Source organism: Tachyglossus aculeatus, chromosome 15 (genome assembly GCF_015852505.1).
Source record: "Tachyglossus aculeatus isolate mTacAcu1 chromosome 15, mTacAcu1.pri, whole genome shotgun sequence".
Taxonomy (NCBI): domain Eukaryota; kingdom Metazoa; phylum Chordata; class Mammalia; order Monotremata; family Tachyglossidae; genus Tachyglossus; species Tachyglossus aculeatus.
Genome location: NC_052080.1, coordinates 20,546,172 through 20,563,350, shown reverse-complemented (window position 1 = coordinate 20,563,350; position 17,179 = coordinate 20,546,172). Strand labels below are relative to the sequence as shown.

General features: G+C 45.9%; 1 protein-coding gene across 1 annotated transcript; it reads left to right on the top strand.

Annotated features, from left to right (window-relative positions):
• Nucleotides 1-392: 392 nt before the first annotated feature.
• On the top strand, nt 393-8,259 carry KCNJ2 (potassium inwardly rectifying channel subfamily J member 2). Its single transcript, XM_038757326.1, has 2 exons — nt 393-483; nt 6,528-8,259. Exon 2 carries the CDS (start codon nt 6,756-6,758, stop codon nt 8,037-8,039), a length of 1,284 nt encoding a protein of 427 aa, XP_038613254.1. The 5' UTR covers nt 393-483; nt 6,528-6,755; the 3' UTR covers nt 8,040-8,259.
• The last annotated feature ends 8,920 nt before the right edge of the window (nt 8,260-17,179 follow it).

The following is a 17,179-nucleotide window of genomic DNA, read 5'->3' as shown; positions in this document are numbered from 1 at the left end:
ATGGGAATTGAAACTGTGAGCCCAGGTGGGACAGGGGCTGGGTCCAACCTGAACCAGCTTCACTTTCCACCTGCTGGGACGGACCCCCTTTTCTTCCTCTCCTCCAGCTCCGGGCCCAAGGCCTTGGGGTTGCTCGGGAGAGGAGGGAGGGGGTCGGGTCGGCTGTGGTCCTTGGATTGGGATGCGGGGGGGGAGGGAGCAGCATCCCTCCCCTCCAGGAATCCCGGGGCCGATCCCTGTCTCTCATAGGCCGCCGAGGAGCCCGGGGGGAGTGGCCAGCCTCGCCGGCATCACACGGAAACCCTCAAAAGAGTCAGAAGCCCAGGATAGCGCAGAAGCGCAAAAGCCTCCGTCCAGCCCGGCCGTCTGAGCCTTGGGAAGGATTGGGAATTGCATCGCTCCCTCCCTCGGGATCCACCGGGATCTTCCATGCCCCTCCTCCCCATTCCCACCCCAGGTCCCCGGGTCCTGGGCTGGCAACAGGTAAGGGACCGGTTACTGGCTCCTCTTTTTGCTCCCTGGAGTGGGAAGGGGAGAGGAGGGGGAGAGTGGATCTCGGAAGCTGTCCATCTTGCCCTCTGGCCGGCTTAGAGGGGTGGCTGGGATTTGGGAGAGGAGGGAGGAGTAAGAGGGGGAGGAAGGCAGGCCAGCAGGAGGAGGAGAGGGCGCCTGGGTCATGCCTAGTGCGCGTCTGGGCGCAGGATTGCCCTCCGAGCTAAAAATACAGAGCCATGCTTGGAACAGTTGAGCAATAAGAACACATTTCTCCCAAGCATCTGTTTGTGCTCATAACTTTAAATGCACCAGCTGCAGCTACAAGATATGGCGTTGGAGAGCCGCCCTGGAGGGTGGGTGGAGAGATTGGAGGCGACCACCCATCTCAGGAGAGGGCGAGCGCCTTGGGGATAGTCGCCATCCCCAATCCCCGCTCTTGGTATTATTATTGTGCTTTTTGTTTTAACTACTGAGCTTTCCAAAGTTGTGTTGCTGGGGAAGAGGGAAAGGCTCTGGAGTTGGATCTCTGCCTAAGGCAATCCATTAAACTTTCCCCTATCACACATTGCCTCCCGTCCTCCTGAGCGGTTTAAGTTATTATTATTGTGATTTTTGTTGTGATTTAAAAAAAAAATCTTTTGGCAGACGGAAGGTATAAGGGAAGGACACTAGTCGAATGACTGTAGAGGGATTGCATCATAACATTGATTCATCATGACAATTGAAAAAAAATTACAGATAGGAAATAACAGATTTATTTACGGCAGTCTCCTCTAAGTGTTTAGGTGGCCTTTTAACCAGATTGTGGCTGCAGGGTCGAATGAAATAACCCTGAAAGGTGGAAACTGACTGGCTCAGAGCACAGGATGAGAGCTGAGGAATCTCTGAAAACCGATGTGTGCGAGCGTCTGTGTGTAAAAGACATCTCCTGTCAGCATCACTTTTCCAATCAAATTAACTTGTAATCAAGATTCTGCGGGGCCTTCTCTGATCCACCATCACTTTGTGGGTGTTGAATCGTACCTTTACACTTGTTTATCTTTGCCATTGTTCCCCACCCCCCTGCATGATGAGAATCCATATCTTCTGTCATCCTCTAGAAAAATCTTGACCCTCTAAGTGAAATGTTATTTCAGGGCAAGGAAAAGTAAATCACTCTCCTTTCTTAATTATGTCTTTCACCGAACTGCACCTCTTGACTGTTCTGTTTTTCCATGTGTTCTTGTCCATCAAGAACTCATCTTCTGAACTTTTCTGCAAACTGAGCTATTGTTTCCCAAAAGCTTAGCCTCCCTTTACCCCCTGCAGGTATACTTAATAACGGTGATAATGACAATAAACAAATTCCCGATAGTAAATGGAGTTGATGCGCAGCTTCAGAGAGGTGCCAAGACAGATAAGGATTGCCACACCTTTTACCTGAACAAACTGCATGGGTTTTGGGGTTGTTGTTTTTTTCAAATATTTCAACTTAATATCTGTGTGCTACATAGCTGCGTAAACAAATGAGCCCTCCTTATATCTGGTATCACGATTCTAGATACGGTTTACCTTCATGAACATACACATAGACACAGACACATTATAATGGCCCTCCTCTGTTTACTGAGCCCCAGTGAGGCTGCTTAGCTAGCAGTTGTGTATACATAGCAACAACCTGTGCCCAACGCCTGCGCACACACATACATACACATATCCAAACCGGGTCTATATGGCGTCAGCTGGGGAATAACTACTCTGAGCACTTATTAGCAATCTCCCTTTCTGCCTGGTAGGCTCCTGTCCGTATTCTCTATCTCCCATAAATCAGAAACCTGGTTGTGCACTGTGTTTCTGATTTTTCATTGCAAATCATTTCCAGGTGAAGAGCCTCATTTTTTTTTTTGACCTGTTGCAGAAATGAATTTTTTCTGTTTTGATGAACCTGCTTTTTTTCCTCTGATGCCTCTCTGAGCAAAAACACTTCTTTTATTACACCCTTTCTATTCCCCATCCCACACCTCCCACAGCTATACTATATGCCTCACTCCCATTATGACATCCACCTAAAATTAAGGTGTTAGAAGCGATTTTTCCATCCCTTCCATTTGAGTTGGGCTTGTGTCTATAAATAGGCTAGACGTGAACAATACCACATGTATCCTGTCAATTTCCCAGGGCTGGAATATGCAGCAATGGTTGTGGGCTGGGTAAAAATACAAGCTCACTTACGTTAAAGTTTGTAGCTTACACTGAAGTCCCTAAAACATTTTTGGTGGCGTTGCGAGCAAAAAGTTCGGTTTTTTTTAAAGAATTAACTTGAGTGACCCCGAAAGTCATCAAAAGTACTTAAATTTTCACCCCCACATCCACACTGGAATATTCCTCAGCACTTCATTTCCTTCTGCACATTGTGTGGAGTTAATCCATTAAAGCTGTACACCTTATTCAGTTCTCCACAGCTGCTCTGTTATGGGTGCATTGTTTACTTACTTTGGTGTCTCAAACACTAGGGCTCACTGACAACAAAAGTAATCATCTTAATGACACATTAAGACAGTTATCGAGCCCTATTCGGGAACGTGTTCTAGATTATTACTCTCTGATGTGTTTCAAAAGGGTACCTTTAAGCTTGCAGAGGTAGGAGATGTCCGAAAGTTCAGCTCCGCGGTGAAGGACGGAGGTGCCAAAATAGGTGTAGCTTTCTGCTTCCGGCAGAGTTATACTTGAAGTGGTGAAGCTTTCAGCTGATTTACTGCACATGGAAAAAAAAAATCTATCATTAGGCATGGAAATAAGACAATCGGCTCTCGATGCATTCTATTTTCAAGGTTCTAAATACAGCAAGCTATTCCTAGGAAGCCGGTACTTTGTGGTTGGAGGAATTTAGACAGATATCCCATAATCAAGACTCTGGGAGAATCATATATCCAAATCCTTTTGATTTCATAGGTTTGCTTGGAGAAGCGAGTGCCAAGGGCGAGGAAATAGGGTCTTAAAGGCTTGTCATCTTGTGTTGTACATCACGGTCTCTACCCTGGGCAAAAATACAGTTCTTGAATCATGAACAGGCAAATCTTATGGCTGATGTGTAAATACAGTAAATCTGCTTTTCTCAGTGAGCTCTTTCTTGTGTGGAGCCAGGCCATTTGCGTTTCTGCAGAAGAACATTGCTTTGAGCTGCTCTCTGAGCCTATCATCGTGACTTGAAATACAGTGAATAATCGTTGCCTTTTTGAAGCGCTTACTAATGTACTAAGCACTGGGTTAGAGAGAAGGTTGTGAGATCAGTTGCAGTTCTCTGTCCCACATCCTGATTATCCCCATTTTATAGATGAGGAAACTGAGGCCTCGTGACTTTCCCAACATCACCCAGTGGGCAGGTGGCAGAGCCGGGACTCAAACCCAGGTTCCCTGATTCCAGTTGCAGAGCTTTTTCCACTAGGCCAAGTAGAAGTCACCGTGATGGGAAGAGTCAAGCACCCTCCTCAGAAAAGTGTCGGTGCATAGATTCCCTCAACGGTGAATATTCTACCAAGTGAAGACAAAATATTAAGCAGCGGAAGGTTCGAAGAGCACCGTAACTTTTTCGTGAAACAATTCAAAGCCATATTCAACTCGGGCATCATTTAGGTGTCAAAAGCTGCCAAAAATGTATCACACATTGCAATTTTAGCAGATGACTAATCTCATGAAATATGTGTTGGGGCGCATTCTTGCATAATAACTTTGGAAAAGGAGGGGAGAGATACAAGGATATACTGGAACAAAAATTTCCCAGAGAAAAGATACCTTGTGTATGTTTAGAATGGACAGGAATAGTTTGGATAAACTGTTTGCTTGGCTTCATATGCATTTTGCTCAATACAATCTGTCCTGTTAACCACACAATCTTAGTGTGGCTTCAGAGAGGAAAAATACAATTCTGGGCTTTTATTATTGGGAGATGAGTTTATTTCTATTATTCAGCATCTGTTGTCATAGCCCTACCCAAAGACCGACTCCACCATGTCCAACCGAAGAATCAATTTTGGGCATCAGCTCAAATTAATTTTGTTAATATCCATTTGTGAAAGAAAACATTTTATCCTCTCACTGTGTTTTTCTGGTCCTTTATCCCAAAATGGGAGGAATTGCTTGGTTTATTAGTGGAAATGTGAAGTCAGTTGTCTTTTTACCTTGGGATGGGGAGGCTGAGGGGGAAGGCTTTTGTTTGTTCATAAAATTAAATCAAGGTGAGTGGTTTCTCCATAGAGACATATCGTATACAACAGCAATTCTGGAGAGACTCATGTGACATTAATGATCGACCATGGATAACTTCATTTCCAGTCTGGGAGGCCAAAACTCAGAGTTTGCCTGAAATGCTTCTGACATTGCTGCTCCTTTTCCAACCCGCTCTTTGTATCAGTGCCCTGCTTCAATCCACATTTTTTTTCTGACAAGTGGCAGCCCCATCCCCCGGGAGAGCTGCGTGGCATTTGTCACTAAGCGACAGAATTGCTTCTCGTTCCCCCAGAGCCAAGCCTACCTTCAAGACAGAATCAACTGCACCACAGAGATGTTATCGGGCATTTTTGCATGCTGGTTGCATACGGTATCCCGGGCGATTTTTGCAAGCCCAAACCAATACCCTAAAAGTAAAAATCCAGCTGCAGTTCAGATAATTACAAAGAATACCCTCCCTGTTGGCTCGAACACACCGAGTCCTGGTTGATTTCTGATTTTAGCCGTGAGGAGAGCCTTCTCCTGTTCTCCCATTCTACACATACGCTCCATCCCGACGTCGCACCTGCGTGACACACGGCCCAGGGCTCTAATAATAATGATGACATTTGTTAAGCGTTTACTATGTGCAAAGCACTGTTCTAAGCGCTGGGGAGGATATACGGTGATCGGGTTGTCCCACGTGGGGCTCACAGTCTTAATCCCCATTTTACAGATGAGGCAAGGTCACACAGCAGACAAGTGGCGGAGCCGGGATTCGAACCCTTGACTAGATTCAAACTCTAGCCCTGTGGCAAACATTTAACCTTACAAACTTGGCACCAATTAATCGGTGGGGATGTTGCCGGGAGGAAAGAGAAAGATGGAGAGTGTTAGAGAGGTAGAGTGCCTTTTCTCCCGATTAGAGGCCATGGTACAAACCAAGATGTAACTCCCGAGCTCTAGGCAAGTCCACCATCTACTCAGTGCTCAGGTCTCTTATGGATGGAAGTTACATCCAAGACCTTTATGGGGATTCATTGGCATTGTGAACTTTTTGAGACGTGCAGGTGAACTCCGCTTTCCCAAGTTTCTTTAGAGGACCGTATTAGATGTACTGTGACTAGCCTAATCAGTGGATCTTACTGCACACTCTCTATGCACAGAACACAGTACCGAGCGCTTGGGTGAATATAGAGAATGTAATAGTAATATTAATAAAAGTACTAGCTAAGCGCTTACTATATGTCAAGCACTGTTCGAAACCCTGGGGTCAATACAAGTTAATCAGGTTGGACACAGTCTCCGTCCCCTGTGGGGCTCACAGTCTCAATCCCCATTTTACAGATGAAGTAACTGAGGCCCAGAGAAGTGAAGTGACTTGCCCAAGTTCACACAGCAGATAGGTGGTCGAGCCGAGATTAGAAGCCAGGCCCGTGCTTTATCCACTAAGCCGAACTGCTTTCTCATGTCCCCTGCCCTCCAGGAGTTTACAATCCACCCTGGATGGGAATGCCCATGCTATGCAGTCCTTCTGACAATAATAATAAGCACGGTATTTGTTGAGCGCTTACTACGTGCCAGGCACTGTACTAAGCGCTGGGCTGGATACAACCAAATCGGGTTGGACACCAGTCCCTGTCTCACGTGGCGCTCACGGTCTCAAGCCCCATTTTACAGATGAAGTGACTGAGGCCCAGAGAAGTGAAGTGACTTGCCTAAAGTCACACAGCAGACAGGTGGAGGAGCCGGGATTAGAGCCCTTGACCTTCTGACTCCCAGGCTGGTGCTCTATCCACCGCGCCATGCTGCTTCTCTTCTAATGCGTGGTCTCTATTTTCTTGCAGACCCATGTTCTCTGGACGCCGGAAAGGTTACTAAGCTAACTACATGTCCGAAGACCATCCTCGGTAGAATCCAGGGAGGGTCCGTGGGGACTCTGCTCGCTCCCCATTTTTACTTTTTTTTTATTTGGGCGGGTCCCTCTGGAGTGTTCAAAACTGTTTCTCCAAAGGGTCCTGCAGAAACTCAGACTGTTTTCCAAAGCAGAAGCACCGGCGTCCGCGACAGAAGCGATGGGCAGCGTGCGGACCAATCGCTACAGCATCGTCTCTTCGGAGGAGGACGGCATGAAGCTGGCCACCATGGCGGTGGCCAATGGCTTCGGGAACGGAAAGAGCAAGGTCCACACCCGGCAGCAGTGCCGGAGTCGCTTCGTGAAGAAAGACGGCCACTGCAACGTCCAGTTCGTCAACGTGGGCGAGAAGGGGCAGCGCTACCTGGCCGACATATTCACCACGTGCGTGGACATCCGCTGGCGATGGATGCTGGTCATCTTCTGCCTGGCTTTCGTCCTCTCGTGGCTGTTCTTCGGCTGCGTGTTTTGGCTGATCGCGCTCCTCCACGGGGACCTGGACGCCCCGGAGCCCTACAAAGCCTGCGTGTCTCAGGTCAGAAGCTTCACCGCCGCCTTCCTGTTCTCCATCGAGACGCAGACCACGATCGGCTACGGCTTCCGGTGCGTGACGGACGAGTGCCCCATCGCCGTCTTCATGGTGGTGTTCCAGTCCATCGTCGGCTGCATCATCGACGCCTTCATCATCGGGGCGGTGATGGCCAAGATGGCCAAGCCCAAGAAGAGGAACGAGACCCTGGTCTTCAGCCACCACGCCGTGGTCGCCATGAGGGACGGAAAGCTCTGTCTCATGTGGCGGGTGGGGAACCTGAGGAAGAGCCACCTGGTAGAGGCCCACGTCAGAGCTCAGCTGCTCAAGTCCCGCATCACGTCCGAAGGGGAGTACATCCCCTTGGATCAGATCGACATCAACGTGGGCTTCGACAGCGGGATCGACCGGATATTCCTCGTCTCCCCCATCACCATCGTCCACGAGATCGATGAGGAGAGCCCTCTGTACGACCTGAGCAAACAGGACATGGACAACGCGGACTTTGAGATCGTCGTGATCCTCGAGGGCATGGTGGAGGCCACCGCCATGACCACGCAGTGTCGCAGCTCCTACCTGGCCAACGAAATCCTCTGGGGCCACCGCTACGAGCCCGTGCTTTTCGAAGAGAAAAACTACTACAAAGTGGACTACTCCAGGTTCCACAAAACGTACGAAGTGCCCAACACGCCGCTCTGTAGTGCCAGAGACTTAGCAGAGAAGAAATACATCCTCTCGAACGCTAATTCCTTTTGCTACGAGAACGAGGTGGCCCTCAAGAGCAAAGAGGAAGACGACAGCGATCACGGGGTGCCCGAGAGCACCAGTACAGACTCCCCCCCCGATATTGACCATCATAACCAGGCGGGAGTGCCTCTAGAGCCCAGGCCATTGAGGCGGGAATCGGAAATATGACTGACTGATGCTCCTGTGGGGGGTTTTCCTTAAAATTCAGTCGGTGGGTCAGAGGCGCGATAGGCTACAAACTGGATCCACGACGGTTGGCCGAGGAAGATGGTACTGGTGGAGAGCAAACGGGCGCGAGGGAACAGAGGCCGGTTTCAGGGCTTCGGAGGAAAGATTACAGAGGACGGACGTTAAAACCTAAAGCACTAAACATGTCTACGCATGACCAGATGGCACATATATGTAGAATAAATTATGTATTTTTTTTTGTTTTGTTTTTATATTTTTGTTTCTTTTTCTTTTGATTTGTTTTTGGGTTTTTGTTTTTTTGGGTTTGTTTTTTTTTTTTTTTTTTGACAAAACTTGAACTTGCAGGCAAGCTTTGGCTCGGTTTTCCACATTTCCAGAATGCTTCTTTCTAGGGAACAAGAGTGTTTTTAATGGCATAACAAAGGCAAGAGACTGCCTTATTATTTGAAAAGCTGCTACTAACTACATGAACACAAACTGAATTTTTGTTGTAGTGTAGTTTTTCTTTTGTATAATTTAAAAATCAGTGTTGAACTTTGGGGGAAGCTCACGATACACTTCAGAGTGGCAAATATTTGGCAATCGGCTGCCAAAACGAGAGCCTGAACTTTTGAGGCCAGTAGTTAGTGAGAGTGAATGTTCTCTCTTCTGTTACATAAGGGGCATTTTGTAACCACAGGCCAAACGGGAGCCTCCGGGGTTCGTTCCTCCCTCCCAGATTTTAATTGCTTCTTTCAAATTTTAAGTGAAACTACCTAAAAGGGATACCAAAGATAATGCGTGATTTTGCACAGGAATGCTTTCTCATAAAAAGGTGGGGGGGGGAGGAGAATGGGGATGGACGGACCCCAAAGCAGGCTGCTTTGGAAGCAAGAAATTGAAATCTTTGAACCTTGCTAAAGATATTGTCCACCTCCTCACGTTGCACCTTATTTAGGAAACAGCGCTCCAGAAATGCTAATTCTCCTAAGTGTATTTTTTTTTTCCTTAGTGCATCCATGAAGTCAGTTATCGGTTGTGGGAGTGAGGGAGAGAATTAAAAAAGCGCAACAACAGAACACGTAACTTCACCCAACATCTGTTCTTCCTGGAAAGCTACTTTAGAAGGTCAGGTGTGTATCTTCTTTGGATGCACATTCCCCAACTGCTCCTAGAGAGTCAGAGCCCTCTCAGTGCTGAACTAGTATTTGGAAAACTGAGCCAAACAGCATGAAAATGCTGTGATTGAATCCCACTGATTGTCAGCAAATTAGCTACCCGGCAAAGCAGCTTTGGGGGAAAAGTGAGCTGAGTAGCCGGGAACATCAAAGGCCTGAGAGAGGCATGAGGGAGGAATAGGTGTGACCCATGATTCAGCACAGTGCTCACTCCAGGCCAAGCACTGTGCTAAGCACTGGGGTATGTACAAGATAACCACAGTCCCTGTCCTACCCAGGGCTCGCTGCCTAAGTAAGAGGGAGAATGGATATTTAATCCCCATTTTACAGATGAGGAAACTGAGGCGCAGATAAATTAAGCGAAGCGCCCAAGGTCCCACGGTAACCTAGGCGCAGAGTTGGGTTTTGAATCCAAGTCTTCTGACGCCTAGGCCTGTGATCTGTCTGCTAGGCTGTGCTGCTTCCCAGAGAAAGCCAAGCAATGGGAGGGAAAGAGAGTGAAGGAGAAACTGAGGGAACAGGTATTCTTCCTTTCCCTTTGCGCGTGATGACGATCTCGGGTCAGCGTCATCTCTGTGGTTAGAGAATCGCACTAGTTTCACTGAAGCTTTTTCGCCCGCCAGCCCTGCTTTCAAACCTTCTGTGCCTTTAGCTCTGTGATGTACAGTAGATGCGCTGTAGAGGCTCCAACGTCTGTGACGTGGGTCCCGGGGGATTTTGGCTTCTCTTTTTAATCCACGACTCCAAGTCAACTCTCACGGTATTAGCTCACTGTATGCCATTAAAAAAACAGCTTGTTCTAGCGACAATGTCTTGGGCGAAGCCCTTCTGGCCCCTGGACCGCCTAACCTGGATGAAACGCCTGCAATTACCTGGTGATCTCTGCTCTCTGCAGTGACCCCGGGAGATGGGTTTGAATTCTATCGACATTTTGCATTGCAACGGAAGAGATTTAAAATCCAAACTTTAAGGCTGGGGTTGGGGGGAGGGGGGGGTCAATGCTCCATGGAGAGTACCGTGTTATACTGTGCTCACCAAAGCGCTTAGTACAGTGCTCCACACACCGCAAGCACTGGATAAGTATGATCGATTGATGGGAAGGGCTGGGTTGGAGCGTGGCGGGGGGAATTGGAGGGCGATCGACGCGCAAGGGTATTGGAGAAGAGCTTTTTCGGTCCTAGACAGTGAAGGGAAACCGAACGGAAAAAGTGCTGCTATTGGGTCGTTCTTGCAGAGGAGATCAGCTAAACCAAAGAGTATTCAGTAACGTGAAAAACAAATGAAGATTCAGAGGCTGAGAAGAGGTTCCCCCCCTGCTCCACACCCACAATGCTGCCACTTGAGACTTGAGGTATTGGAGAGTGTGTGTGTTTCGGGGGGGGGCATCCTGAGTGAGGGCCAGGGGGAACCTTCAGTTGGTTTGTAAGATGAAAAAAAAAATTGAACACTTCTGGTGCACAGGTTTCTTTTTTTCAAGAAAATTTTGCAGAAAATATGTTTTTAAAGTGTACATTTTATAAGATTTATCAGATATTTTCATATTTAAAGCCAAATGTAAATAGAAGTTGGTAAAGGAAAAAAAGAATTGCCATAAAAAGTATAAATTCAGTGCAGCAGTTTCTGTTAGCTAGGTACCTAGATGCTACCGGTTAGCATGGTTTTAACAAATATTTGCAAGCCTTATAGGGCTCTTAATGCTATGGACTTCTGTTATTTATTTAAGCATGGACTTTCATTTGAAGACATTTTCTAGTTACTGACATTGTAAAAGTTAAAAGCTTTCAGGTTGCTAAATTCTTGTCAGGAGCAAAGACAATAGGTAATGCACTGCATTCTTTGTCGTATTTCTTTTGTAAGCTCTTTATCTTTACTGATGGGATCTTGAAAATCTCCTTTAAACAAGGGCAGAGCTGTCATACGCAAACTCTGGCGGTCTATGCCCTACTTTCCAAAGCCAAGCACAATTTGCATTCGGTCTCCTCTCCAGTCTGTTCTGCTGCTAGCAGCTCCTATGCCTTCAGATCTATCTCCTCTGGATTCTTTATTATAATAATAAGGGGATGGAAGAAATCGACGATGTCCTCTTACTCGAGGAATCGAGAGACAGTCTCTCCCCTTTCATGAGAATACTTGAATGAGACATTTTAACGATGTCACAACATAACACTGCATGCTGTTCCAAATTCCGAAAGCAAGTTGGAATTCTGTTCCGTCTCTCTTTCCCCCTTCCACTGACTTCCTCACAAGGCTAGGAGCTACTGAATAGTATCTTTATGTCACCAGCTCTGTTATCATCTCCCTCTCTTTCAGTTCCGGGTCACTGATTCACTCACCAAGTGACTGGATCCCTCATTAAACTGGATCCCTCATTAAAGGCAAAGGACCTGCCTGTTTGATTTTGTTCTGCTAGGTCTTGTTTTTCATATTGGGATTACAAGGTAACACTGAGAAGTACTGTATTGTCTCAAACCCTGCCTGCTCTTGACCATGTTTAATAGGAGAGTGCTGCAGAATTACCATGCCATAGCCAACTAGAATCTCTTTTCTTACAACTTTGGCTTCAAAGCTCTGGCAAGATGAACGATCTAGGCATTTGACAATCGTTGTATGTTACTATTTTCCTGTTTGCCGCCTTTTTGTATCAAAGTCTTCCTATTGTACTGCACAAATCATGGATTGTACAGATTTTTATATATTATTGTCTTATTTTATTATTTCTAAATAAAAAAATGAAAATAAGAACTAGGTCGTGAACAGCCTTTTTAAATGCATAATGGACATGTTGGGAAGTGCAGTGTACCAAAGGGAATGATTCCTAAGGTTCCGAGTGAATGGATAACTAATGAACGAGTGGGTGCCTAAAGATGGAATAGACAGACTCATGCATTCTCTCAGGAAGGATGTCATAGTGCTGTTTGAGAAAACCTACTTCAGGCTCTCTTTCAGACCACAGTTTCCTCTGAGGAGACTCTGAGTTACAACTTTTCAATAGCAAAGACTACAATCATCCAGCTATTCCCCAGAGCTGTGTTCCACTTGACTTTTAATCCGTCTTCCTTAAATACAACCTACCAACACGCCACTTCCCCTATCTGTAATTTATTTTAACATCTGTCTCCTCCTCTAGATTGTAAACTCCATAAGGGCAGGGATCATGCTTAGTACAGTGCTCTACACACAGCACTCAATAAATGTGTTCGACTGACAGTAATAATGATAATAGTAATAATGATGGCATTTGTTAAGTGCTTACTATGTGCAAAGCACTGTTCTATGTGCTGGGGAGGATACAAGGTGATCAGATTGTCCCATGGGGGGCTCACATTCTTAATTCCCATTTTACAGAAGAGGGAACTGAGGCACAGAGAAGTTAAGTGACTTGCCCAAAGTCACGCAGCTGACAATTGGCGGAGCCGGGATTTGAACTCATGACCTCTGACTCCCAAGCCCATGCTCTTTCCATTGAGCCAAGCTGCTTCTAGTACATACAGTGTTCTGCACCTGGTAAGTGAGCAATAAATGCAACTGAGATATATACCACCGCCTCACTCTGAGAACTTTTGACTGACAGGTCAAGTTGTCATCATCAATGGTATTTACTGAACGCTTGCTGTGTGCAGAACACTGCTAAGCACTTGGGAGAGACAAACACCACAGAGTTGGCAGACATGTCATCCCGTTGATTACCCAAGAAGTGGAAGCTCCTGGTAGGCAGGGAGCATGTCTGTTATATTGTACTCTCCCAAGCTGCTCTGCACACAGTAAGTGCTCAATAAATACAACTGATTGTTGGATTGACCGATACTCCAAGTTCATCAGGCCTGACTAAAGCAAAGCTCCCTTTATCTATTACATTTAAAACTCATTAGAATTAACATCGCCTTCCATTAGGTTTGTTCGTGTGTGTTTTCCAATTTAACATTCAGGTGGCGAGATATTTCTCAACCGCCAGCCACAGAGTGCACAGAAGGTCTCGGTGGCAAAATTCATGAAGTCAGATGCTTAAGTGGCACAAAAACAGACTGTCACCCAAGGTACTTGAACAAGGGTTGATTTGCCAATTGTTGGTCATCTTTTGCTGGCCAACATTTCCCCTCCTTCCCTCTCTGAAGAGTGAACTGAGGGGGAAGATGAGATGAAATGTCTATAAACTTGATTCTCCCTGGGAATGGAGCAATAAGCCTCAAAATCCTTCTATTTGGATTGCATACACAATCATCTGATTCTCGTTCTTTTTTTCTAATCAATTGATAGGCTTTATTGAGGGCCCAATGTTGGTTAATTGTGAGATTTATTCAGGGCTTACTTTCTGTGAGCCCTGTCCGAGCCCTGGAATTGATACATATGCTACCTCAGTGCATGATGGGGTAGTGAAGGTAGACAGATGAACAGAACGATAACAGTGAATTATGATCAATGATAAGGAACAGATTCAAGAAACCAAGATAACATCATCAAGTATATAAACAGGTTTTGGAAGGAGGAGACCAAGGAATCCTCATCACTTCCGGCAACACAGTTCTTAGGTGCAAGCTCCTAAATATTTCAAAGCAGAGGGTACTAGTGGAAAGACCACAGGAAAGATCACTTCCTCCAGGAGGCCTTCCCAGACTGAGCCCCTTCCTTCCTCTCCCCCTCGTCCCCCTCTCCATCCCCCCATCTTACCTCCTTCCCTTCCCCACACCACCTGTATGTGTGTATATATGTTTGTACATATTTATTACTCTATTTATTTATTTATTTTACTTGTACATATCTATTCTATTTATTTTATTTTGTTAGTATGTTTGGTGTTGTTCCCTGTCTCCCCCTTTTAGACTGTGAGCCCACTGTTGGGTAGGGACTGTCTCTATATGTTGCCAATTTGTACTTCCCAAGCGCTTAGTACAGTGCTCTGCACGTAGTAAGCGCTCAATAAATACGATTGATGATGACTAGGCATGAGGAGACCCAGGTTCTTATCCAGACACCACTACTTGCTTTCTGTGTAACCCTGGGAAAATTGTTTAACTTCTTTGTGCCTCAGTTTCCTGATCTGTAAAAAGGAATGAGATGCTGCTCTCCCTCCCTCTTAGCCTATGAGCCACAGGTGACACAGGGATTGGGTCTGATCTGATGAGACTATATCTACTCCAGAAACTTAGCACAGTGCTTGGCACATAGTACATGCTTACTATTACTATTATTTTTAAAAGCTTCCAGTGCATGGAGTTCTGGGAACTGAAAATGACCAGTCAGGGCATTAGGCAATGATGATCGAGAAGCAGCGTGGCTCAGTGGAAAGAGCATGGGCTTTGGAGTCAGAAGTCATGGGTTCAAATCCCGGCTCCACCACTTGTCAGCTGTGTGATTTTGGGCAAGTCACTTAACTTCTCTTTGCTTCAGTTACCTCATCTGTAAAATGGGGATTAAGACTGTAAGCCCCCCGTGGGACAACCTGATCTCCTTGTAAACTCCCCAGCACTTAGAACAGTGCTTTGCACATAGTAAGCGCTTAATAAATGCTATCATTATTATGATTCTAGAGGTCCTAGTCTCAAAGGGGTTTCTGGACAGGTGGGATCTCAGTTCTGGCAACATGGCCTAGTGGATAGAGCAGGCGCCTGGAAGTCCAAGGGACCTGGCTTCTAATCCCGGCTCTGCCACATGTCTGCTGTATGTCCTTGGGCAAGTCACTTCAGTTCTCTGGGCCTCAGTCATCTCCTCCATAAAACGGGGATTAAGACTGTGAGCTCCATCTGGGACAGGGACTGCATCCAACCTGATTAACCTGTATCTATCCCAGCACTTAGAAAAGTAAACACTTAACAAATACCATAATTATTATTATCCCATCTCAATCCAGGTCTCTGCAGTGAATGGGGCTTCATGTGCCAATTTGCCAATTTGTACTTCCCAAGCGCTTAGTACAGTGCTCTGCACATAGTAAGCGCTCAATAAATACGATTGATTGATTGACTGATTGATGTAGACAGTTCTGGGGTCTTGGGGAGCCTGATCTGGGCCCCCCTCCTACCTCACCTCACTGTTCCTCTAGCGCCAACCTACTCACTTTCCCTCAATCTCGTCTATCTCCCCACTGACCCCTCACCTACGGCCTGCCCCTGGCTTGGAACTGCCTTCCCCTTAATATCTGACAGGTGATCAATCTCCCCATCATCTAAGATTTATTAAAAGCACATCTCCTCCAAGAGGCCTTCCTCTTCTCCCACTCCCTTCTCTGTCACCCTTGCACTTGGATTTGCATTCTTTAGTCACCCCTTTCTCAGCCCCGCAGCACCTATGTACATAGCCATAATTTCTTTCTTTATATTAATGTCTGCCCCCCTCTCTAGATTGTACACTTGTGGGTAGGGAATGTGTCTACCAACTCTCTCCCGAGGGCTTAGTACAGTGATATGCACACAGCAAGTCAGCAAAGCTGGGGGCAGAGCAGGAAATGTATTTGTTTATTGTTATATTGTACTCTCCCAAGCGTTTAGTACAGTGCTCTGCACATAGGAAGTGTTCAATAAATATGATTGAATGAATGATCTTTGCACGAAGGGCTTAGGAGAGTGCAAGAGAAGCAAAAAACACCATCTAGATTGCAAATTGTGATGGGCAGGGGACGTCTCTGCTAATTCTGTTGTATTGTACTCTCCCAAGCCCTTAGTAAACTGCTCTGCACATAGTAAGCGCTCCATAAATACCCTTGATTAAATAATTCATTGATCTCTTCCCTCAAGCAGTTTTCAGTGTAAGGGGGGAGACCAGCAGGCACAAATAATGAGTGGGAGCAGAATGAGAAACAAGGATGGTAGTTGCCTAAATATAGTAAGACGAAATTGATGAATAATTAAGTAGTATATGTACGTCAACCAATACTTGGGCGATAGAAATATCAAATTTGTCCATTTACACTGTGAAGAGTAACATCATAAATACACAAGGAATATTGATAATCAGCAGCATGGCCTAATGGATAGAGCACAGGTCTGTGAGTCAAAAGGACCTGATTTTTAATGCTGGTTCTGCTACCTGTTTGCTGCGAGACCTTGGGCCAGTCACTTAATTTCTCTTTCCTCCACTTGTCTGTTAAATGGGGACTAAGACTGTGACTGTGGATTGTGTCCAACCTGATTAGCTCGTATTTACCGCAGTGCTTAGTGCAGTGCCAGGCTCATGGAAATGCTCAACAAATATCTGGCAGTCAGTCGTTAAACTAAAAGAAAATGAATAAAGGAGAGCAGGGCTAAAAAGGCCGCAGATTGTTTTCCTGTCTGTCTCCCCCGCCTTTAGAATGTAAGGCCCTTGTAGGTGGGGATTGTATCCGCCAACTCTCATGCAGTACTTTCCCAAGAGCTTAGTACACTGCACAGAGTGAGCACTCAATTGATACAACTGATTAATTGATAGATCTACACTAGGCTCAGTGTTATTAAGAAATCTTATTCTCCTCCCCAGTCTCCAAGCCAGACTGGGATCTAGAAGTTCAACATTTCCATTTTCCTTTTTGGGAGGTGAGAATCCCTGGTTTTAGCAATTGTACCAGGTCACTATCTTGAACTGTTGTGTGTCTTTGAGTTGTCGAAACTTCCCCTTTTGGGTTTCATGCTTCTGTAACTTGTACATAGTGTTTTTTCACTATGTCCTGACAACTGACTGATTTTACCTGATAAATCTGTTTCAAGTTTGACAGAGAAAGATGGGGATGAAAAACCCCACTGTGGCACATGTTCTGTTCTAAGTGGTCACAGAAATGGGCACCGGATTTTCCGAGACATTAACTGTTGCAGCAAGCATCCCTGAGCCTCTTGGATTTTCTAAAGCAGATCGGTAAGAACGCTCCAAGGTTGTCATAGGAACCAGCCGACGCACCTGTTCCAGCAGTATTTTAAATAAAGTCATTCAAATGGAATTAAAAGGCAAAAAGAGGCAGAGGGAAATGATTATGTAAAGATCTTGGTGCTCGATTGTTAA

What these genes read in the sequence shown, in the direction of transcription:
- KCNJ2 (XM_038757326.1), top strand. Translation starts at nt 6,756, where the DNA reads ATGGGCAGCGTGCGGACCAATCGCTACAGCATCGTCTCTTCGGAGGAG.